Source organism: Penicillium pulvis, assembly GCF_028828015.1.
Source record: "Penicillium pulvis strain IBT 33274 chromosome Unknown scaffold_8_segment0_segment0, whole genome shotgun sequence".
Taxonomy (NCBI): Eukaryota; Fungi; Ascomycota; class Eurotiomycetes; order Eurotiales; family Aspergillaceae; genus Penicillium; species Penicillium pulvis.
The window spans coordinates 6328285-6352071 of record NW_026643080.1 but is presented as its reverse complement, the minus strand read 5'-3'; the positions used below and the strand labels follow the sequence as shown (position 1 = coordinate 6352071).

The following is a 23787-nucleotide window of genomic DNA, read 5'->3' as shown; positions in this document are numbered from 1 at the left end:
CCATCCACCCAAAAGTCCACACCCATCGAGGGGCATTCATACGACTGTTTCTCACCATCGTCTTGCAACTTCTTCAAAACTGTTGGGTACCTTCGATTCACGCTTCAACGCGGGAACCCTTGATACCCTGTTACATCTCCCAACCCCTCGGGTTTGGCGTGCCCTTCGCGCAGACCAGACAGGGACCAGGATTTCCGGAAAAAAAGTTTCGAAACCAATTTGAAAACACTCCCGATTAGCTGTGGTTGTTTTCTTTTCTTTTTTCCCTCGCCCGCCCATCTTAAAACCTAAACGCCTACATATCGACCCCTCACCATGACTGGCGCCGCTCCGATAGACATCGCCACGCGACAGTCGACCTCGGTCTCACCGCCGGGGCAGCAGGCCTCCAATCTTACATCGGCCCTGCAAAGAGCCGGTACTGGCGAACGCACCGGGAGTATATCGCATCACCAGAGCGGAGGCCTCGGGGTGTTCAAGGCTCCGCCGCCTCGTAAGGATTCGATCGGCGCCGCAAATGCACAATGGGGAAATGGGACAAAGCCCATTTCCATGTCAGGATCCGCCCGCGACAAAGGGCGCCGGGAGTCGTTGGCTGGTAGTTTGGTAGGCGGCATGAGCTGGGGTGGTATTTCAGTCGGAAGTTGGATTCGTGATGAGTGAGTGGCGGGAAATTCTACAATCGAGGCGCGCAGCGCGCGGAGAGAAATCCTGTGCGCTGCGGCATTGTCGCACAGCGTCAAAACTGACCATCTTTTTTCTACACAGCATCATTATGACTGGCACGTCCCCCTTCACTTTCCAGTCGCCTTCTTTCCATTCTTCATCATATCTCCCGAAGCTGGAGGCCAACTTCATGCGGGACTTCTCGTGCTGCGGTGTGACGTTACCGACCCTCCATGACCTATTACAGCACTACGAAGAAGCTCACGCCACCAAGTCGCCCAACCAAGGACATCGCCCGAGTCAGGGTGACAATCGAGCGGCCATGGCCGCGGCCGCGATCGCACAGCAACAGAGCCAGCAGCATGGCAACCAAGGGCGCGGCCTGCAGCCCGATCGCACTTTAGATATGCAGCGGAAATTGGGCCAGACCACCACCACATCCCACCACGTGGATCTAGACACAATCGATGATATGGAGTTGGACGAGCCTATGGTAGATGACGACGATACCACTTCCCAGCTGTTCTCCCCGCAGTTACGCGAAGGGGGTCAAGGCTTTGGAAGCTCCAACCAGAGCTCGCAATTAAACCTGGGCATGCTTCCAAGCCACCAGGGCTTCAACACACCCTCTCAACCCGGTACTCCGATCGGATCTGGACGTCCTCTCTCCCTGCAGAACAATCCCACCGTTTCATCTGTTAATACTCCCACTTTAATGGCCAACCCACTCCAAACCTCCCAGTTCCGAAATACCCCGGATTCGTCAGCACCTGGAACACCAGCCGAAATCGATGAGAGTGTGGTAGGCGGGTTCGGCGATCTTACTATGCAGCATAACGCCATGGGCCAGAACCAGGGTCAGTTTGGACACTTCTCGGGTGGCAATAACGATATGGTCGATCTATGCATCGATGAGCCAGCCAAGCGTCTGTTTAGTCCTACAGGGGGCATGGGAGGCCCAACAAACGCCCATTTCAAACTCAGTGGAGCTCAGTACGGTCCTAATAGCGATATTGCTCGACGGATTCGTGAGCAGCAGCTTCTCGCTGGGGTCCCGGATACCACTTCGATTCTTCCCAACGAAGAGCCGAAGCCATTCCGATGCCCTGTCATCGGTTGTGAGAAGGCATATAAGAACCAGAATGGGTTGAAATACCATAAAGCTGTAAGTTCTGAACATCTCAGTGCATTCATTATTCGAGTCTAACAATAGTGTTTCTCCAAACAGCACGGCCACAACAATCAACAACTCCATGACAACGCAGACGGAACATTCTCGATAGTGAACCCCGAAACATCAGCACCTTATCCTGGCACCCTTGGAATGGAGAAGGAGAAGCCATATCGCTGTGAAGTGTGCGGCAAGCGATACAAGAACCTTAACGGCCTGAAATACCACAAATCGCACTCCCCGCCCTGTAATCCAGATTTCCAGCTTGCAGGTCGCAATTTGGCTTTGGGCGGCGGTGTCATGCAGGGACAGAACATCAACGTTGCTGGAGCTGGCCTCCCCGGTATCGGCGAAGAAGGCCTCCTGTGATTTTTTTGCTTAAATAATATCCTCCGTGCTATTTGCCATTTGACAATGATCTCGACGGCTATCTAACCTCCCACACATGATGTCATGACTGGTCCGGTGACTTAGGAGTTTGATTGTTTGTGTTTGGGTTTTGCACCTGTTTCTTTGGGAAGTCTATGTTTTTCTGCTTTCCTCTGCCATTTGATACAATGTCTTAATGACATTTTCTGTCTTTCTGCTCGATATCCCTCGCCATTCCCGTACTATTCCGGGCCTGGTGATAGAGCCCCCATCCTCTGAGCGATCAACTCAGCAAGATCTGCCTAGAAGAGCATTCTGTTTATTTTCGTTACGGCATCGACATACTGGGATTTTATGTGAAAGGAAAGGAAAGTTAACAAGGGTTGCGATTCGTGCGTTTATGCATGTTTGCTGCGTTCTGCACGGTGGTTTTATGGCTTTCTTATCGGCCGACAATTTCCCCTCCTTTGTGACCATACGAGCTCCGTCTTGACTATACCCGGGTATAGAAATATACCCACAGGATATGATTCCATCGGAGCTCGGGCTGGGGTGCGTGGGGAATTTTCTTTTTTCTTTTACTGTTTTGCAAGGGTGCGTGAGCATGGCTCCCACCCTGTACTTGATGTTCTCTTTCTTCCTGCGGGACTGGAACTGGACTTGGAAATTACAAACAAAAGTGCGGTTCTCCGGCGTCAGAACGTGTAGATATGGTTTTGGTTTGATTTGATTTCCGTTTTGATACACTTGAGCTTCTTGTCTCTATCGTCTTCGCTCTATTTCTTATCATCTTCTCTACTTCATCCATCCTTATCTCGTATCTGGTAAGATAAGCTTAATCAAGGACATTGGTCCGTGGGCCCCTCGGTATAGATATAAACTTGAATCATCAAATTGGTTTCGTATTTGGTTATCTGGATGGGCTTTGCCATTTCATTCTAGTACATAAGCAGGAGGCATGATTGGTGGAACCCATGTAAAGCAAGAACCCATCCTTGGTGTAGGCGCCATGAGCATAAAAGACTCATATGTGAAGATAATAGTGATAAAATGACGCGTCAAGTACAGCTCTTTGATTGGCCTTGAGCATGAACCGGAAAGGAGGAAAAGGGGGGAAATAAATCGTAAAGGGGAAAAGAATTTCGCTTGCACCAACCGTTTCAAGAGCATGAGGAACGAAAGCACTGATCACTGATTTTCATGGGTGCAGATGAAGCACAAAACAAGAAGATGTATTACAGACGGAGCAGGAAAGGCAGTTAAGAGGAAAATTGGTAAGACAAGTTTACCACTCAAACTCGCCTTGGCCTTTGTGGAAAACGTATCTGGTAAACGTTAGTAATAGCCACAAATAACATTGGAAGAAAGGATAGACTTACTCCCTGCCTCCACTGGTCAGAATGCCGTCCTTCAATGTGCACTTCCACTTATTCTTGACGCGCTGAACCTTATCGTAGGTGCAAAGCATGACCTGACCTTCAGATTCATCATCATCTCCATCCTCTGCGAACTGGTCTTCAGGGTCGTCAAGGTCTGAGTTGATCGCGTCTTCATCTGCCTCCTCTCCATCGACCTGCCCGGGAATTCGTGGAGTAGCAGGTGTCGACTGAGTGGGGTTGAGGCGTGTCTCGATAGCAGCGCGTCGTGCCAGCACAGCCGGGGACTCGTGCTCACTAAGAGGGCGGAGGAGACCGCCGGCCTCTAATCCAAGCATCTGTGACTTAAGGTGCTCACGGAGCATGCGGTCGCCTTGGCCGTTCGCAGCAGCCTCTCGACGACGTGCGACCTCAGCTTTCCAGTCCGCCATGGGGTCATCACCACCACCATCGGTTTGACTAGGGCCCATTGACGGGTAGCCAGGCTCCTGCTTGATCTGAGGCATCTGTCCATTTGCGGCATACTGTTGGTATGTGTGCTGGCCTGGGCCCTGAGCTTGCATTTGATGCATTTGATGAACGGAGCTGGCCGCATTGGCACCGTATTTCTGCTGCATCGCACTAATGGCGCGATCGCGAGCTGCCTGAGGATTAGTAGGGACTTGCATGGGATTGTTCATGTTAGGCAGACCGGGCTGGCCATTGAATCCGGGTTCTGTCTTGATCCGAGGAGGCCCTCCCATGGGAGCGACCGGGGCTTGTGCATGAACCGGATGAGGAGCAGAAACTGGAGGAGGAACAGATTGCTGCATAGAGACAGGAGGGGCAACATGTTGTGGCTGGGGAGGACGCGGTGCGTTTGATGGAACAGTAGCTTGAGGCGGCAGGACAGGAGCTTGCGGGGTAGGCTGTGGTGTAGGATCCCAGGGGAAATGGGCGACGCTGAGAGAAGTGAGCTTGGCTTGCCAGGTCTATTATTATAGAAAAGTGTTAGTATGCATGGTACATTGGCAGGGTAGGTATATATATAGATCGGGTGGTCAACGACGGGGATTGGCTTGGCGGTCTAAGCGGGTACAGGCGGCCACATATAAAGAGAGCCTCAAAAGCCCGGGTTCCCCCATAAGCAGCGCTTCCCGCACCATTTCGGGACCCCCGCTTTTGGCCGCCACCCCAGAACCACGACACCATATGCCATCAAATACAACCAAAGGTCATCCAAACAAACAGGGGAAGATTCTGCATTTTATCACTCACCTCACGCAAGTCTAGCAGCGTCTTTTGATCCACACCGCTCTCCTCAAAGTCGACTTGAGAAGCGTCGCAGACTTCCTGGATGACGCGCTCGAACACCGGGCCCTATGACACAGCTAATGTTAGCCAGAATCGCCGTTGAACAGCATATTCCGAGCAAGAAGATCTATGATGTCCAACATGCAAGGGGGGCCATGGATTCGCCTTCGCGACCGTATGGGGTGAGATGCCCTCGTGACAGGACTTACCACTTGCTGGTTCGACATGTTTGAGCGACGTTTGCGGTGAATGTGGAAGAAAGGCGGAGGTGTTTAAACCGAAGGCGAAGGAATACTGAGGTACAGTAAAGCTTGGTTGATTCGAACAGAGCAAGTAGGCTTCCGTCGTCGCAACGGATGGGACCGTTGGAGCGGTGATCGGTCACAGCTCCGAGGAATCACACAACGAGGTGAGAATGAGGCAGACCGTAATCCTCCTGGCAGATCAATGAAGGAAATCGAATCTGAGAGCAAACCCAGACTAAACAAAACAAGGGGTTTGAGGTAGACGGGGAGATTTGGCGATGAGTTACTGAAGGTGAAAGTCGGGCTTCTGCGGTCGAAATCCCTCCAGTTCCCGGTGCTTAGTCATCCCGAGGCGCTCGAAAGTTGACCACAAAGAATGAGCCTCACCGAGACGTTCTATCATTAAATGAGATATTTCGGGAAGTTTATAAATCGTAGCAGGAAGAGTGATATTTGTCCAGAATGCGCCTTTGGCAATTTAGATACAACGCCCAAGAAACTCCCCAATAAAGCTCTGTAGGAACCACCATTACACCGAAAGAAATGAATATCCCAGCCCATCAATGCTCAACAGATCACCATGAAACCGGGGGTATAAAACATGAAATGCAACCAAAACCAGATCCAAACTGGTACATTAGCGGATGGTCATAGCCTTGGTAAGTTGGGCCTTGCTGCCAACGCTACCTTCCCGAGATGCGGAAGCACTGCTACCAGCCTTGCGTTCAAAGACCTTCCAGAACTTCAAGCTCTCGTCTGCAGCTGTAGTAGCCAGCATCTGACCATCAGGGCTCAGAGCGCTGTGCAGAACCCGGGTTTCGTGCGCAGGAATTTCCACATTGCGCACCAGAGTTGGGTAGCTCCAGATGCTGAGAGAGTTATCAGGGAAACCACTGGAGCTAACAATCTCGCGGTAGTGGTTGCTCCACCGAAGGCTGGTGACCTGGGAGCCGGTATCGATGCTGTTGGTGCGGGCACCGGTTGTGGTGTTCCAGAAGTGAATGTGACGATCGTAGGAACCACCACCAGTGGCCAGCAGGTTGAGTTGCCAGGGACACCAGCTCAGTGCCTTAACGGCAGCACGGTGGTTGGTCTTGGTGAACTTGGGAGCACTGAGAGAACGAGCGTCCCAGATGTTGACAAGGTTATCGTTACCACCAGTCGCAAGTTGAGCACCATCCGAACGCCACTCCAATCCGCAGACCTCTGAAGTGTGGGAGACAAGCTCGGCAACTTTGTGGTCCGCGATGCGAACATCGTGGTTGAAAACAAGGCCACTTCGGGCACCGGTGGACAATGTGTGCTTGGACCAGCCCATGACTCCGACGCGAGTGTCGTGCCCGTGCATGCTGCGCAGCTTGCTACCCTCCTCAACATCCCAGATCTGAACCTCACCAGTGCCCAAGCCAACACCGACATAAGCACCATCGCCACTCCACTTGACGCTGCTCACATAAGTGTCAGGAGAAGTCTCCAGAAGACAGTTGACAGTTCCTGACTCGGCAGACCAGACGTAGACATTGCGCTCCAGACCAATAGCAACTTGATTGCCCGAGCTCCAGTCCAGAAGGTTCAGGTAGTAATCATCCAAAAGGCCTGGGGCATCCAGCACTCGCTCTGGGGCAGTTTGCACACGGCGACGGAACTGAGCAGCGTTTGACTTGGCAGGACGCAAAGGGCGGTTGTACTGAGCACGGAGATCGATGGGCTTCGATGACTCTGGTGGAGGCGGCTTGAAGGCGAGAATACGAGTGTTCAAATTGATATCGCAGGCGTTAGCCAGGGAGGACTCGTAAGCAACCTTGTCGGGTGCTGGCCGAGTGTAGCTGGTTGATTCATTGTCTTCAAGACCCATGTTTTCCAAAGCAGAGGTCAAGTCGTCTTCCGCCGCGCGGCCGCTGATGTCAAAAGCACTAGCAGCCGAGGCAAGAACGTTCGATCCAGATGCCTCTCCACTGCTTGTCTTGGGACGCTGGCTTTCGTCAGGCTTCGCAGCACCAGAAGTAACAAGGCCTTCGCTGGCGGTTCGGTTGGGAATGAACCGATCACCGGTGTTGTGAGGAATCCGCACAGTAGTCTTGCCAGTGCGGGACCGAGTAGGAATTTCTCGTCGAGAACGCTCCTTGGCCGGTGATTGGGCAGACGAAGGGCCAGTACCAGTCAGGGACCAGTCGGAAACACCAAGCTCTAGGTGCTTTGGTGACTTTCGTCGTGCAATATTGGACTTCGGAGAGTCGCGATAGGTCGACCGAGATGACTTGACGGTAGTAGAAGACTTGGCAGAAGAGCTTGACTTGGCTGTCGAAGACTTGACTGTCGAAGACTTGGCAGTAGAAGTCTTGGTGGTTGCGGACTTGGCAGTAGAGGATTTGGCGAAGAGCGAGGACAGGTTTCCACCATAGACTGATTTAGACTGGCTGCGGTTTGCTTCGGAACCACGAACAGGAGTGAATGGCGATTCGTTGCCCTGTCCCTGCGGAGTGACGGCAGTAGGACGAGTGTGAGGAGAAGGGGTCAAGGGCATTCGACCTCCTGCGGTCTTGGAGGAAAAGAGACCATGGTGGCTCTTCTTCGGAGTAGTCACCGAAGCAGTCGCCATACTGACAATGTAAATGAGCTATTTAGGAAGGGTTAGAAGAGGATGGATCCAGCCACCAAACAGATAGTTCAATGCAGATGAGCAATGCAGTAATGTAGGATGTGTGGAATAGGAGATAGGTGTGGAAGAAATGGAGGAGGATTAGAGTAGAACCGAATAAATAGAATTCTACATTGAGTATGGACCATGTTCGCCGGGGCAACCGTTACCTCAGGTACGGCTGAGCTAGCCCGTTCTGGGACTAGCGGCAGCCGCACATGACATGCCGGTGGTTTCCCGTTTGGCGTCGATCGCTTTTCATCGTGTTCCTTGGCGGGGAAACTTCGATGGACTAAAGAGGTTCATTGTGGTACTCGAATGGCGTCACTGGTTGGGTTTTCCCACGATGCGCATATCGATCGCCGATTTTAGTTGTCTTTGTTGACCCTTAACACTCAACTTTCTCGTTTTCCTGCCTGATGGCCGGAGTTACGACTCCCCACCTCCCTCCGTTCCACCTGGACCCACCCACACGACTTCCATCAGCCTGGACTGGATCTTCGAGATTCCCCAATCCGCCTACCCCAAGAAGTGCGCGCTCGGTACTTTCGATGCAGCAACAGGACGCATACCTGTTGCCGGCCAGTCCCGCGGGTGGACGTCCGGCAACTGACTACCGCCCCAGTGTCAAAAAGGCCCAAGGTCATGTCCCCGCATGTCTAGTCAACGCCTCAGTGACGTACTGCAGCAACGATCAAATCTACGCCTTCGGAGGATTCGATCAATACACCGATGAAGGTCCGCCATCCAACTGTTGCAGATCTCCCCGATTTTACCACAATGCTAACCTACTTGCTCCAGTGTACAATCACGTGCTCCGATTGGACCTGAACACTCTCCGCTGGGAACTGGTCGACAACTATGGCGATATACCGGGCGTTCGCATGGGTACTTGACCACCCAAACCCCTTCTCATTGGATTTGTCTCTCTAACATATTTTCCCCAGGACACACCGCCACTCTTTACCAGGGCAACAAATTGATTGTCTTTGGCGGTGAGAACGAGCATCGCGAATATCTTTCCGACGTTGTCATCCTCGATCTTCAAACCTTCACCTGGGCCCTACCTGAAATTCGTGGCTTAATTCCGCGTGGCAGAGCACGCCATGCTGCCGTTATCCATGACGATAAATTGTTCATCGTTGGTGGCGTGACCGGAGAAAATAACGTTATCTTGGATGATCTCACCTACTTGGACCTTCAAACCTGGACTTGGTCTCGAACATGGAGCTTCACCGCTAGATTTGACCACACGGCATGGGTCTGGAGCAACCGCCTTTGGATATTTGGAGGATTGGGCCCCAACATGGAACGGACGACTGATATCTGGTGGCTCGACCTCAAAGGCTCTCCCTCCCTGGCTGGAATCACCACACCCCAAGGTACCGTGGACTCCCTGGACGAACGATTGCCGATAGCTCATTATCCAGACTCTATTTCTAGTCCCTCTACGCAGATGTCTCCCCGCTCTGGCAGCTATGCTGCAAACTCAGCTAGTGTCCAGGTGCGCAACTTTGGTCGACGCAAGCCCCTTGCTCCAGGCGCTATCTCGTGTCTCCGATTTCACTCTGGACCCAATGTCCCCGCGTTGTTCTCCGGCACCCACTTCCAATCCTTTGCCTCGGGGGTTCTTCTTGACTTGATCACCCCGTCTGAGACTGTCCGGTCGCATGACTGTAATCTGGCAGCTCTGGAGCTCAATTCATTACGTTGGCAACGACTGGCCGACGGCCATGAGCTTTTCCGACCGGGCTATCGGTGGCACTATTGCACTGTCAACGAAGCGGGCACAAAGGCCTGGCTCTTAGGATGCAGCCTCGACTTGGCGAATACCCCCGGGGCTAGCGACGAGAACCACATGAGTGAAATACTCTCCATTGACCTGGAAAAGTATGGCTTGCTGGGGAATGATCTGTCTGCAGAGGCACCTGAGCAAGACTCCTCTTGGCCTGACCGATCTGGCCACTCTCCAGTCTCGGGCCTGGGAGCAGACATTGCCTCTGTCTTCGACCAGTCTCCCGAATCAGGCAGTGGTGCTGATTTCACCATCACTGCTATCCGCGATGATGATGACTTCATGAGCTCAGATGATTATCACGACACGCCCGCTGGATCTCCAGCTCAGTCCCAGCCAACCTTCGTAGAACCCAACCCATCCACATCAGCACCGATACACGTACACAAGATTATTTTGCAACTGCGGTGGCCACACTTTAAGCGCCTATATGCCGCACAAATGGCGGAGTACCACACAAAGCGCATGCACATACCCGAGCCATACTCGGTCGTTCGTGCGTTTCTATATTACCTTTACACGGATAGCATTTCCGGGCATCCCGATTTCAGCTCCAGTGTGGTTGACGTGGCTGGTATGCTGGTCATGGCTAACCTTTATGATATGCCTAAGCTTCGTCTCCTTTGCGTGAACCGGCTTAGTCGTGAGCTCGATGTGGACAATGCTGCCATCGTTTGGGAGCGAGCTGGAAGAACAAATGAGCACTGGCTGATGCGGCGGGCGGCCCAGTTTTGTCTCACCCACTGGGGTCGCATAGTGCGCACAGATGGCTTCAAGTCCTTAAGCCACCAGAGCTTGATCGAACTCTGCGAGGTAGTGGACACCGAAGGCCGCATTATCGCAGGCCCAGAACTGGAAATGGTCACTTCCCTTGGGGATGACACCTCTGGTGACGGGAAAGGGTCTCGCCTGAGGTTAGGGTCTGTGGCAGACGAGATGTCCGAGGCTGATGGAGATGACGAAGGAATGGAAATTTCATGAATGAACTGAACGTGCATCTATTTTGGAGTTTGCGGTTGGATTGGGAGAAGGAATGTGCTTACGATTGCGTTTCATATTTCCGTGTGATCTTCTTGTAAGATTTCTACGCATTTTGAACATTTGTACCTAGAGTGGGCACCGGTTATCCGTATCAGTGCTGTCCCTCTGGTGATATACCATAATCAGGTGGTACTTACTCCACAGGGTCCACCTCAAAGCCTGTATCGATTCAATAAAAAAAATTCAAAGTAATTTCAAATCAGGTATTTCAAAGTGTCTCTTCGGAAGTGGAGATGGAATGGGGACATCCTTTGAAATGTGCTTACGTTTGAATATTTGAAGCCCCGGAGCAAGATACCCTGCCCGAGCGCCCGACCCCTAACCTTTAAAAGCCTTATCGTGACTTGAACTACCTGTGAATGTTCGCTCCATACAACTTTCATGGCGAGTCCGTTCATTGGGCCGACTTTACGATCCTGTGGGAGGCCATATGGATGTTGACATCTTCGCCATTCTATATATTATATTGATATCTTCTGATCCACAATTCAAACCAGCTCTCCAAAATTGGTTTCCCTATACAAATTTCTCTTTTTGAATCTCCTCGCAGAGTGTCTTCAGCGTCCAACCAGCCCATTCAAAATCATTTTCTTCAAGATATATCTGCCCGCTAAGCCGGACCCACCAGTTTCCCTTGAAAGGAAAGACAGGCATAAATGTCTTCCAATTCTTGATCATAGCCTGTTGCATCCACTCTGTGATAGTCTCAACACCAGCCTTGCCTTTAACCAGGGACCCACTACCAGTTGTGGGTTGCTGCAGAGGAAGCAGAATATTGACCATACAGCAGTCAGTGAAGCTGTGACTAGTGTTATCCAGGATTTTGGTCCCTAGGATATCCGCCACCCTCTGTCCACCTCTTCGAGCCAGGCCGATGCAATAGTCTCGTATTTGGCTTTCTCCGCCACATACTTTCTGACGCCATTTAATGGCTTCACCAACCACCAAGAACGCAGCATTTTCAGCAGTACCCGTGAATTCAAAGTTGGAGACAAAGTATGATTTTTCTGGAAAACCGGGCTCATTGCTTGACCCATTAGCAATGGGCCGTGGAACAAAGCCGTGGCTCGTAGGCAATGTGCTCCGCATGATGCCCTGGTTTCGCTCGGGGACATAGAAAACAGCACATGTGCGTGGAGTAAACAGCCACTTATGACAATTGGTGACCAGAAAGTCAGGATCCCAAGATGAAATGTGGAGGTCGATCTGACCAATTCCATGTGCAGCATCAACCAAACTCAGTATGCCCTCCGAGCGACAAGTAGCTGCCAACGCCTCGAATGGAAGTCGAAGTCCGGGATTGGATGAAATGGTATCAAAAATTGCAACCCGGGGGCGATACCCCTCAGCTCTGGAGGCTGAAATCGCCTTTTGAAAAATTGCAACCATTTCGGAGGGCTCAAGAGGGTATGTGAAGCCAACTTCGCGGGTGTGAACCTTATCCTGATGGGATTCACAGATATAACTGGCCATTTTTGCACATGCGCCGTATATCACATCCAATTGAAGAATTTCGTCTTTGCCATCTTCGTTCCATGTGATATTGTTCAGTACTGTGTTAACGCCCGTTGTGGCATTGGGAACGAGGACGATTGTGGACTCAGGAACAGACAGAAATTTGCCTATAGCAGCCCGGGACTCGTCGAGGAGTTGTGGAAATCGGTATTTGATGAAAGGACATGGATTTGCCTCGCATTCGTCTCTCAATTCATCTGCTTTATCGCGGATGGCACGAGGCGATGCTCCGAAAGAGCCTAGGAATCGTCAATAAGGGCACGCAGAGACTATAATAAGACTCAACACACCATGGTTCATGTTCCTATATCCTGGCGCGAAGGAAAAATACTGTCGCATCTCATGGCCAAAAGGTGTTGGCGACCATGATTGGGACCGCATGATGGGCAATTGGAACGTGAGGCGGAAGTAGAAGAATTAATATGACGAGCACAGATTGTTATTTTATCCCCAGCTTTTTCGTTCCTTATTCACCTTCCTTGTTTGCTCACCCCGCATCTCGCTGCTGAACATCTTAATACGACCATGTGGTACAACTTTGTTGAACTTAATGGGGGCTTGGACCCTGCAGTGGGCCTCGGACATTTTGCGACTTTGCCGATCAATAGGTGAGATAAGTATTTTGAAGCGTTGAGTGGCCGAACCAGAGATTTGCCGACCAGAGCAATCTAAGAGCCCGGACTAGAGACAACAACTCCGGCTATCGGCAACGGATCGTGTGCAAGCTTCCCCACGCTTTCCCCGTATTAGTTAAAGGGTCCTGGTCCGGTGAGTCCGTGCGCCCATACAAGAAGGTACGTAGTACTTTTCAACCCCATGTTACCGTGCAATACTTAATGGGCATATTCCAAGTTTCGACCAGTCAAAGCAGGTTCTCACTTTTCAGAGTGTGAGTTATTGTCCCTCGAAAACATGCAGCCTCCCGTCGGAACCGACCACAAAGATGATATAGAGGAGGGTGATGCCAGAAGGCTCGATTCGCAGCCCGACACACACTTCGATTTGAAAAAAGAGGAGATAGCAAAGAACGTTGGAACCTTGCAACGAAGACTCAAATCACGACATATTCAATTCCTTGCTCTATCAGGCGCTATTGGGACGGGCCTCTTCGTGGGTACTGGTCAGGTCATCTCGTTGGCAGGGCCATTATCCGCCGTGCTTGCCTACTTCATTACTGGATTCAACCTATACGCAGTGATAAACAGCATGGGTGAAATGGCGACTTGGCTTCCACTACCCGGTGCCGTTCCTGTATATGCTGCCCGATTTGTCGACGAAGCCCTAGGCTTCACACTTGGCTGGAACTACTGGTATCAATTTGCAATTGGTGTTCCGATCGAAATTAGCGCTGCAGCTCTGGTGATTGACTACTGGCCCAACGCTGTATCTTCTGCCGTCTGGATTACGGTTCTATTCGTCGCCATTTTCGTGGTCAATTATCTGCCGGTTCGCGTCTACGGTGAGCTAGAATTCGTCCTCGGATCTATCAAGCTCACGACCATCATAGGCTTGATGCTACTCATGTTTATCATCACGCTGGGTGGCACACCGACACATGATCGCATTGGATTCCGATATTGGCAGCAACCTGGACCTATGAACGAGTACTTGGAGACGGGATCACTTGGACGGTTTTTGGCGTTTTGGAAAGTATTCATCCAGGCGACCTTCAGCTATGGAGGTAGCGAGATGGTAGTTGTTGCGGCCGGAGAGACCGAAAACCCAAGAAGGAACATTCCCAAGGCTGTACGTCGTGTATTTTGGCGAATCGCCATATTCTACGTTGGCAGTATTTTCCTGGTTACTCTATGCGTCTCATCTCGGGACCATCGGCTACTAAATGCTATTGACTCTGGAGCATCAGGTGTCGGAGCCAGTCCTTTCGTTATTGCAATTGAAAACGGGGGGATCAAAGTACTGCCATCTATCATCAATGCAGTCGTCCTCACTTCAGCGTTGTCTGCAGGGAATTCTTTCTTCTACGCATCGACTCGAATTCTATACTCCACAGCCCTCGACGGGAAAGCACCACGATTCCTTCGCTACGAAAAGTTTGGCGTTCCATATGCCTGCGTAGGCGTCACGGCTGCCTTGAGTCTCCTTGTTTATCTTAACGTCTCAGCCAGCTCTGCAGATGTCTTTTTCTGGATTAGCAACCTGAGCTCTGTCAGCACGCTCATTGTGTGGACGTCCATCTCAATCACTTACATCCGTTTCAACCAAGGGCTAAAGCATCATGGTATCCCGAGATCATCACTTCCTTTCAAAGCACCATTCCAACCATACCTCGCATACTTTGCAGCAATCTTTTCGTCAACTGTGGCATTTTTTAATGGATTCGATGCTTTTTTCCCCGGTCATTTCAGTGCGAAGAGCTTCATTCCTCCTTACATCGATATTCCAATTTTCGCCGGCCTGTTCCTCGGGTACAAGATTTTGTACAAGACAAAATTTGTGAAGGTGGAAGACATGGATCTGTGGTCTGGTAAAGAGGAGGCTGACGAGCTGGAATCAACGTGGGAAGAGCCCAAGCCACGCAATTTTCTCGGTATGTCGCCGACGATCGATTTTTTGAGCTGCACTAACTTCAATAGAACGGATCTGGTTCTGGATTGCTTAAATTGGGTGGAACATCCCTTTTTCCCCCCAAGATGGGCCACTGTGGAGCGTTTTGCGCGCACGCTCCATCACAAAATATCTCACAACAACAGAACGATGGGTTTTCGACAGCAAGAAGTCCCTTTAGGCAGACTAATTCAACGTTCAATATGAATAATAGATATAAAGCATATACGAAACATATTCCATTTGATCAATAGCAATTGAAAAGTTAGCAAGTAAGTGATATAGTAGGAGTCTACTACCGAGACGGGTACACCACCCAACTACGACCTTCCATGCTTTGAATGCTCCAACCTGGAGTGGAAGCTCATTCAACAATGACCATCATACCTGATCATCTCTTGAAGAAACTCTTCTCAGCGGTCCTTAGGACAGCATAAGAAACAGCAGCAAATGCAAAGCCCAATTCAAACCCAACATCGCCTCCAATAGATGGGATTCCCGCGCTCCGTGAAATAGGCCCAACATACCATGATTGACTCATCCCAGTCACCATTCCAACAACACCACAACAGAATGCCAAGAGCGCCGCAATACCCGGCGGAAGATTCTCACGAGTATCATAGTCCTCTGGACGATACCCAGAGAAACCACGCCGGAACACGAAGTGCTCTGTTAGCGCAATTCCCTCATAGATCGCCAACCAGTAACCAATGAAGTGCATAAAGTTCTCCAGAACAGCTTCGAAGTGACTGTATCCCGGAATTGCGATAGCAATATAAACCGCTGTCGCAACAATGGTCCACACGAAGCGCGGCACATGGCGAGTCCATCTTCCCATAACCATGAGCGTCAGAGAGACAGAGTAGATATTCGGACAGTTATTGGCAACAATAGACAAAGCCAGAATGATGACACAGAACTTTCCAAAGCCCCCGATACGAGGGAAAAGAAGAGCTCCCAACAAACCACCAATCCCTGATTCGTTGTATCCGTGCTGATAGGCATTGTCGCCTCCGTCAATTGCCATCGCGGTCGCGAGGGCGGCTCCTAGTAGCTCTGTGAAAAGCAGGGTTGGGAAGATACCCAGCCATGTTGCGAGGAAGACCTTGCGACGTGAACGGTCGCTTGGTTGGTAGACAGTGTAATCAGCTGCGAAACTGGTATAGCCGGTGCCGAAGCCGAAGACCGTGGATCCATAGGAAAGGATAGCCCCCATTTCTGCTTTTCCGACTCCCATCGGAATATTGACAAAATCTCCTGAGTGGGCGAAGACACCGATAACGACCAGGAAGACGATGAACGTCGGGATCCAACTCCAGTATTCGTATGCGTGCACGACTTGGTAGCCGAAGAATACCACGAGCAGGGTGCAGAATGCGATAATCAGGATTCCTGCGTAGCCTGGGACATCTGGGTTTACTGCGTTGATTAATTGGGCTCCGACAATGATGTTGGCTGCAGCCCATCCGATACATGCCAAGACGTTGAAAAGAGCAACTAGAGAAGTAGGTACGGTGTCAGCCTCCATTCTTGTTGATAAAAAGATTATCAATCATACTTAGCTTAACTCCCCACCAGCCAAACCAAAAGCGCGAAAGCACCATCTGCCTCAATCCAAAAGCTGCACCAAACGTGGAGAAAAAGCAAACTGTCAACACGCCAATGAAGTTGAAGAAGATGATAACCAGGACTGAATCCACGAATCCCAAAGCAAACAGTGGTCTACCAAGGACCCCGATAGTGAAAGAGGGAACAACCATGTTCGCAGCGAGCCACTGGGAATTTTTTATACCAAGAAATTAGAGACATCTTGTACGAGATTAGGATGGAAATACCATTGAGCCAATATTCCAGTAAGAGTTATCAGTTCTCTCATCGTCCGGGACGCGCTCAATTCCTCGTTGTTCCACCTTGATCTTCCCACCGAGTCTTTGCAGCTTCGCGTAGACTGAGTTCCCATATTCGAAGCTTGTTGCGGGCACGGCACCGTTCTCATCGACGAGGGGCGGATCTACCGCTCCAGCTCGCTTTTCAACATCATGGTTATGCATTGGGTCCATCATTCTCTCAAACAAGTTCACAGACAGTGTTTGAACTGCGTGGAAGTGCCCTTTTAATACTTGGTTCTTGACTTGGCGCAGGGGCCCACGGGGGATTCCGATCGTGATCCACCTGCACGAAAGGTAGTTGTGTCCGTGCTGTACTATAGCAGCTACTTGAATAGTATGAAGGGGTTAGGATTCACCAATCATGTTCCGCTAATAGTAAGTATCGTATTCAAGCCTTGGTCGGTCCAGTAAGAGACCGTGCATAACAAACACAAGCGGAGATATTCATAATCGCTAGACCCTTGCAGTGTTTTTCGGTGTCATATCGGTTATATAAACTTTATCACCTTACCCGATCGGTCTGGTCCAGCCGGCGCAGTCTCCACAGCTGCGGTCCCACTACCAAAGTCAAGGTACACATGCGGGGTTGGGCCAAGTTGGGTAACTCGAGGCACGATTGGGACGGAGAGCGCCGAGACCCATCTCTGAGTCGATCATGGGGCTATCATATGGAGATTTGATGAATGCATGTCCCGAGGATGTGGTTTGTGGGGTAAAATCGATTGCTCATAGATGGGATGTGGGACAAGTGGATGGGCCTGGGAATCTTGGCCCTCTAGCCAGTGACTTTGGTCTTCCCTTTATAGCCTCCACTTTCTTAAAGGCGTGGAGTGGTGGTATTGAACTCAGGGATTGAGTAACAAAAATGGAACAACTTTTGTCACTTTGATCAAAACTACTACGGAGCCCACTTGCCGAGCTAAGATTGAAGTTTGATTCAACCAATTGAACCCACGTCAAGGCTTTGTTACCCCGACCTCAGCCCTAGCTCGGAGGAAAAATGCCCAGAGAATTTAGCTCTAGCGCTTCGTCGCTATGATCGATGGGCGATGTCCTGAGATTGGGTATGACTAGCCAATACCTAAAGACGCGCTATACACCTGCTTCATGCGCGTGAAGATTTATGTCTATGGACTCACTACGGGGAGTTGAAGAACAATATCATGCTTTCATTGTGTCCCTCCGCCCCCAAGGGCTGGATTTCTGTGTGTTATGGCGCAAAGGGAACAGCTCATGATGAAGAGGGAACTGTCCATCGCACGGCGGCACGTAGATTTCGAAGGTTTGGATAGTTACCAGTATTGTCTGCGATGAAGCGAGAAAGGAGAAAATAAGTCGCAAAATTCTCTAGAGCAGACCAATGCCACTAAAAGCACAATGGACCAGGAAGGTATAATCGATCATATGAACTGATCCAGTGATACAGTGATTACCAAGACTTGACAGTTGCAGGGGTCTAGATAGCAGATAAGCGGGGTTCTCACCCGTCTTCCTATCATTCAATCCGTTTCTTGTTCATTGTCATCCAAAACTTTATCGGGGAGCTCCGTGAACTGATTCCAAGTATAGAAATATCGTATTTTCCAGCGTCAAGTACCATTTGATCGTTTGCGGCTGCTCGTTCCCTGCTCCGAATCACCTCACCACTGATTGTGCCCCAACCACCGCAGACTCGAAAACATGCACAACCAGGATTCCAAAATGACAAGCCCGATAGATCTACCGTTGGTGGATATCTCAAAACCTGACTACAAGGCCGCCGGCAAGGCCATGTTAAACGCCGCCGTAGAATATGGCTTCCTATACATCGACAGCAGGACAACCGCTTTTACGGAAGCAGATGTAGAAAGCGCATTCGATCTGGTCAGTCATTCCTGAATAAGCTCAAAAGTTGAAGTTTCGGAATATCTCCTAATAATCTACAGTCAAAAGAGTTCTTCGATCTACCAGTCTCAGAAAAAGCCCCTTACAAACGAGGACCAGATGTGGGTTATTTGAACATTCGTCAACAATCGCGAGTATTCGCTAATACGATCAATCCTAGAATGTCGGCTGGGTTGGTATGCATGTCGAAACCCTGGATCCAGAGCACCACAAGGTATATTCCTGTTGCTCCAATTACTTTAAATCGGCAAACTAACAGTGTACACAATGTAACCTAGAGAGGCGATTTCAAAGAGTAGGCAATCTCATACAAACTTCTTAGTCGCATGTACTGATATCTGCAGAGCCCTGAACATCCTCGAAACGAAAAATGGAAAGATCATGCAACCATTACCACCAAGCACCATGAACCGCGAGGCAGAGATTGCTCGCTTCTCCGATCTCTGCAATCAAACCTGTATCCAGATATTAAACCTTCTTGCACACGGACTCGAGGTATGAGCTTTCATCGATGCACGTTTCACAGTTATTGACATAACCGCCTCCAGATGTCAGACGATTTCTTTACTTCCCGACACGACTCATCCAAGGGATATACAGGGAACTCAGTCCGACTTCTCTACTATCCATCTGACGTCCCAGGATACTGTGCTGGAAAGGATATCCGTGCAGGCGCGCATTCCGATTACGGCAGCATCACCCTTTTATTTCAACGGCCTGGTCAACCGGGACTGGAGATGCAAACACCAGAGCAAGAGTGGGCACCTGTGCCTGTATACCCCAACCAGGATGAATACCCGTTTCCTCCCATTTTGGTTAATATCGGGGATGCGTTGAGTTATTGGACTGATGGGCTTCTAAAATCGACTGTGCATCGCGTTGTTTTTCCTGAGGGGGGCGAGGGTGCAGATCGATATAGTATTGCGTTCTTTTGTTCACCTCTCGGGACTACGGAGCTTATTCCGGTTCCTAGTGGTGTGGTTGCTGCGCATCGCGAAAAGCAGAAAGAGGATGGAAATCCGACTGTTGGGTATGGAGGTGGGGCTAGTGAGCTCAATGTTGGTGGGCGCAGACTTACTGCAGGTGAGCATTTGCAGGCCAGACTAGCTGCGACTTACCTGTAGATAGCGGGTATTCAGACTACTTAAGCACTAAGTATGCGCAAGGATGACATCGAAATATTTAGAATTTGTTCATTGACTTCGCTTTGCGAGTCACGTATGTCTAACATGTGTGTACATTATAATCAGAGCGCTCAGATGCAGGATTTAGTCATCAACATAGCAAGATCAGTGCGGGTTATCCTCAGTCTGATCGAAGTGTTCACGTGCCCACGGGCTGCGAAGGCGAATAGCCTCACCCTTGTAGAAAAAGATGAACGGAATAGGAACCAACAAAATGGAAATGAATCCCAGCAAACTCGAGGCCCACTCATAATCCAGTTTCTCGTACATCTGGGTAGCGAACAAGGGAAATCCAGCACCGACCACGTTGCGACACAGGATCACACCGGCAAGCGCAGAAGCAGAGTATGTCTGGTAGCTGTCGACGACGTAGTTCAGGATACTGAGAATAACGATGTAGATACCAGCACCGAAGAAACCGGAGGCGATGATAGGAACGATCCAGTGCACGGATGCATAGCTAGTCCATCCGAACCAGAACAGACTGATAGGGATCAGAATGGCACCGCCGCGGGCCATCCACATACGTGCTTCGGGAACACCTTTTCCACCGTTCTCTGCAACGCGACGAAGGTAGTAACGCTCCTGAAGCGGGTACAGGCAGAATGCGACGACGGGACCAATGGCCATACCGAGGAAGCAAAGACCCTGTTGACCAACATTGAAGGGGTGACCCTTTGGCGCACCGAAGACCAATGGGAAGGCCTCGTTGAACAAGTAGACCAATCCGTACAAAAAGCCGTTGTAGATGGCAGAGAAGGTAGTGATAGGTTCGGAAAACAGAAAGCGGATCGGGCGCGTAAGAGTGATAGCAAATAGCTGATGCAGACCCTTGCGCTCATGGGCATGAATATCATCAATAGAGTCCGCAGTAGCCAAGTTCTCCTTCTTCATCTGCTTGCGGAGGCGAGCGACCTTCTTCTGCAAAATTGCCGTGTGTCGAGTTTCAGGAATGGTGAATACAAGGACCAGCCAGACTCCACCAGAGATAGCCATGAGGATCCAGAAGATCCATCGCCATCCCAAATTGAGGCCGATGTAGCCAGACATAACCAGCGCTGTTGGGGGTCCGAAGGTACTGCTGAGACCGTAGACAGCCATAGCGGCACCGCTCTCATTTCGTTCCCACAAATCACTGATACTGCCTCCAGTGTTCGTCAAGGGGGCTCCGCCTGCGCAGCCAGCGATGAAACGACAGACTAGAATTGTGCCAATGTTGGGTGCTAGGGCAAGTGGAAGCTGGAAGATAAAGAGGAGGAACCATGATACGACGTATACTGGCTGGCGACCGAAGTACTCAGATAGCGGGGCGAGCATAACGGGACCAATGGCGTAGCCTAGAACGTACAGCGACAGAGCCAATGTCGTAATTTCAGATGAGACTCCAAACTCTTCCTGGATGCCTGTCGCACCCGATGAGATAGAACCGGCACACCAGCAACTATAAAGGATCAGTTAGGATGGGATGCGATAGAGCCACGGCTTAAGGTAAATCAACGTACGTGAAGACATTCAGCATGCTAACAAAGATACTGATATACCATTTGCGCAATTTAGACCAGTTGCGAGGGTTATCATGGTCATGAGATGAGTAGGTAATAAGAATGGGCAATGCCTCGTTGGGATTGGCCCTCGCTTTGGCGAAAGCTTGTTCTTCGTTCATAACAAGGGATGACGCAGACTCCTGGAAAGCATCGCTAACCTTCTCGATGTCGTGAGTCTCACCGAGGTGAGGTTCTACCTCCGGTGACGCCATGACTGTGACTATCACTATTATAAATGGAGGGGAGAGGTAGAGGTATGCAGAAGCACGCGAGAGGAGCGAGGGGGCGATGGTTTATAAAGATTAGTGGCAAAAAAAAACAAAACCTGGGACCGCGAGAGCCACTGACGAACACTCCCCCGATCGGAGGCCTTCTTCCCCCGGGGAACCCGCTTCTCCAAAATAATTTCCCCGAACCTTTGCTTTTTTTCACCGAGGCGGGGACTGGGAAGGATTTCGGCGGGTCGGCGGGTCGGCGTGCCGAAAAGCAGCAATAGGCCGTAAATGCTTGGTTAGAAGGTGGGATACGCTCCCCACTTTGTCAATCCCATCCGCTCTCGGTGAACAGATTACTCATAAGGTATGGGGGTGATTCGCATTTTTTGTGTGTCATTTGAGAAATTAACGGCTGGTAATATCAGAGTTTGCTATTTCGGTGAGCTTGAAGGGCCGTGATCACTCTACAGAAGACGTTTCAAGGTACCCTGGGAGCAAAACTCCCAAGCTTTGAGGCTGGGCCAAGCCACACCCTGGAAAAAGCTTGGAGGTGCGCCCAGAAAACCCTAATCCGATCCAACAATGAATTTTGATACTCCTTAATATTTTGGTTATTCCTTAGCCAATGTTACATAATGATAATCACTCAGCCTTGGAAAGTGAAACAATCAGGACACGAAAATGAGAAGTGTCGATCGCCCCCAACATTTCCAGCGTGACTCCATGGGGGAATGCATGAGAACTCTCCCCAGTGGGGGACTTCGGGGCTTCTCCGTTTGGGGAACTGACGGCCTAAGGCGCTGTATTACATAATGGTCGCATCGAACATACTTTCACTGGACCCTAAAAAAGGAAGGCAGACATGATTTGCAGGATTGGATCCCATCCATGGCTCAGGCATATGAGTCGCATGATCAAGGCCTCGTATAGGTGTCGTAGCCAGGGGTGTTTTTACGTGATATCTGGGTCCTCTGGGTCCGGGTAAATAGACCTCCCCATATACCAGGCCCCGCACATGGAGTCCCCAGCCAGTCTGATTCCAGAACAAAAATCAGTTTAGCCAGAGCTTATTCAAAGGTGCTGGTATGATTTATACTTGTGCACAGAGTCCATGGATGGGGGCCGTTATGACCCGAACTCTCACCTTGCATTCAGACCATCCCGAGTTGCCGATACAAAGAGATTGGCTTCTTTAGAAGTTCCTGGGCAGGTGTGACATCACCGACCTCGGCATGCCTTTGCGCGGCCGGGAAGCTGCGTAGTAACCCCCGACTTATCCGACCGGCAAATTGAGAAACAGGCCGTTTAGCCGATTTTTTAAAATACTAGGGTCATGAAGTTTAATCCACCGAAGATTAGTGGCTTTTGTTTTGAAAACTCTCTCGAAGAACAGTACAGTAGCATTATATATTCCGAGTGATAAAACGTAGATAAGGACCCATTCGCTACCTATCGGCCGAGACTGCAAGTGAACTAGATACCTAGGTTTATATCCGACTGGACACAGGAATTTTCATATCAAGCACGGCCCCGGTCGAAGACTTTCGACAGCGCTCTATTCCATATTCGCGTCCCATGCGATCCAGTCTTTCTAACAGTGCCAATACACAGATCATCTCCGTAGCGAGCCAAAGTTTGAGGCTTGTGGTATTTCTGGAATTTCTTGGTTGCATCCAAGCCTCCATGGTTGAGAAGCACTGAATAAGGCAAAACTTAGTACATGAGGCTCAAAGTAGAAAGACAGAATGATGAATAAAGTCTAGAGTGTGGGAAGCCAGAGTGGGTATACCTTGTTTACCACCGGGGTGTGTGTCCATATACGTTGTCAGGTCAAAGACCTTGCCATTAATAACAACCCATATATCTCCATCTCTATTGTGGCTCGCAACATCTTGTAATGTGTATAGCCGCTGAAAATTGGCATTCAGGTCCATCGCAGGTACTTGCACTTGGTATGTGGAGATAGGAAACAATTTGGCGTTTGTATTGGGCGCTTGGTAACTTTGGGCATTTATATTCAACTTTCAATTTGCGTTCTGTAATATTGCTTATGGTCAGCGACAAAAGGCTTGAAATAGACGCTTATCGCCGCCATCCGACGGTTCGAGAGTTGACCATGTGGCTTTGTGGGGTGCGGACCTCAGTGCAACAGATGAAGGGCTGCGGTTGCTGCGGGCGAACAAATAGTTGTAAAGGGAAGGGGCACAGAGTGAAAAATGTGAAGTACAGCGCGAAGGAGCGATCAAAGGTTGCAACAAATTTTTCTATTGAAATCCTACTTCATACTGGAAAAATAGCAACTGATACATCACAGTGATGGTTATGTTATCATGTTGCACAGAGGTTGTCACACGTGAGTTGTGATGCATTTGAAAAAAGAATATATATTCTGGTGAA

At 50.1% G+C, this 23787-nt stretch overlaps 10 protein-coding genes across 10 annotated transcripts; 4 read left to right on the top strand and 6 right to left on the bottom strand.

Annotated features, from left to right (window-relative positions):
• Positions 1-315: 315 nt before the first annotated feature.
• On the top strand, positions 316-2206 carry N7503_011814 (zinc-coordinating transcription factor SFP1; the record flags this gene model as incomplete). Its single annotated transcript, XM_057071360.1, has 3 exons — positions 316-659; positions 769-1831; positions 1895-2206. The coding sequence occupies 3 exons, from the start codon at positions 316-318 to the stop codon at positions 2204-2206; spliced, it is 1719 nt and encodes a 572-aa protein (XP_056917971.1).
• Positions 2207-3491: 1285 nt separating this feature from the next.
• On the bottom strand, positions 3492-5102 carry N7503_011813 (transcription initiation factor IIA large subunit; the record flags this gene model as incomplete). Its single annotated transcript, XM_057071359.1, has 4 exons — positions 3492-3531; positions 3586-4553; positions 4840-4941; positions 5085-5102. The coding sequence occupies 4 exons, from the start codon at positions 5100-5102 to the stop codon at positions 3492-3494; spliced, it is 1128 nt and encodes a 375-aa protein (XP_056917970.1).
• Positions 5103-5757: 655 nt separating this feature from the next.
• On the bottom strand, positions 5758-7719 carry N7503_011812 (WD40 repeat domain-containing protein; the record flags this gene model as incomplete). Its single annotated transcript, XM_057071358.1, has 1 exon — positions 5758-7719. One exon carries the CDS (start codon positions 7717-7719, stop codon positions 5758-5760), a length of 1962 nt encoding a protein of 653 aa, XP_056917969.1.
• A 382-nt stretch (positions 7720-8101) lies between these two features.
• On the top strand, positions 8102-10534 carry N7503_011811 (Kelch motif domain protein; the record flags this gene model as incomplete). Its single annotated transcript, XM_057071357.1, has 3 exons — positions 8102-8496; positions 8560-8646; positions 8706-10534. The coding sequence occupies exons 1-3, from the start codon at positions 8178-8180 to the stop codon at positions 10532-10534; spliced, it is 2235 nt and encodes a 744-aa protein (XP_056917968.1). The 5' UTR covers positions 8102-8177.
• A 576-nt stretch (positions 10535-11110) lies between these two features.
• N7503_011810 (Pyridoxal phosphate-dependent transferase major region subdomain 1) lies at positions 11111-12490 on the bottom strand (the record flags this gene model as incomplete). Its single annotated transcript, XM_057071356.1, has 2 exons — positions 11111-12348; positions 12400-12490. The coding sequence occupies 2 exons, from the start codon at positions 12488-12490 to the stop codon at positions 11111-11113; spliced, it is 1329 nt and encodes a 442-aa protein (XP_056917967.1).
• Positions 12491-13021: 531 nt separating this feature from the next.
• N7503_011809 (uncharacterized protein) lies at positions 13022-14729 on the top strand (the record flags this gene model as incomplete). Its single annotated transcript, XM_057071355.1, has 2 exons — positions 13022-14657; positions 14704-14729. 2 exons carry the CDS (start codon positions 13022-13024, stop codon positions 14727-14729), a joined length of 1662 nt encoding a protein of 553 aa, XP_056917966.1.
• A 336-nt stretch (positions 14730-15065) lies between these two features.
• N7503_011808 (cytosine permease) lies at positions 15066-16725 on the bottom strand (the record flags this gene model as incomplete). The annotated part of the gene is made up of 3 exons (XM_057071354.1): positions 15066-16171; positions 16233-16449; positions 16510-16725. 3 exons carry the CDS (start codon positions 16723-16725, stop codon positions 15066-15068), a joined length of 1539 nt encoding a protein of 512 aa, XP_056917965.1.
• Positions 16726-18264: 1539 nt separating this feature from the next.
• On the top strand, positions 18265-19571 carry N7503_011807 (uncharacterized protein; the record flags this gene model as incomplete). Its single annotated transcript, XM_057071353.1, has 6 exons — positions 18265-18426; positions 18489-18548; positions 18608-18661; positions 18726-18742; positions 18792-18942; positions 18996-19571. 6 exons carry the CDS (start codon positions 18265-18267, stop codon positions 19569-19571), a joined length of 1020 nt encoding a protein of 339 aa, XP_056917964.1.
• A 165-nt stretch (positions 19572-19736) lies between these two features.
• N7503_011806 (MFS transporter) lies at positions 19737-21387 on the bottom strand (the record flags this gene model as incomplete). The annotated part of the gene is made up of 2 exons (XM_057071352.1): positions 19737-21072; positions 21134-21387. The coding sequence occupies 2 exons, from the start codon at positions 21385-21387 to the stop codon at positions 19737-19739; spliced, it is 1590 nt and encodes a 529-aa protein (XP_056917963.1).
• A 1521-nt stretch (positions 21388-22908) lies between these two features.
• On the bottom strand, positions 22909-23324 carry N7503_011805 (cytochrome b5-like heme/steroid binding domain-containing protein; the record flags this gene model as incomplete). Its single annotated transcript, XM_057071351.1, has 2 exons — positions 22909-23087; positions 23180-23324. 2 exons carry the CDS (start codon positions 23322-23324, stop codon positions 22909-22911), a joined length of 324 nt encoding a protein of 107 aa, XP_056917962.1.
• Between the last annotated feature and the right edge of the window lie 463 nt (positions 23325-23787).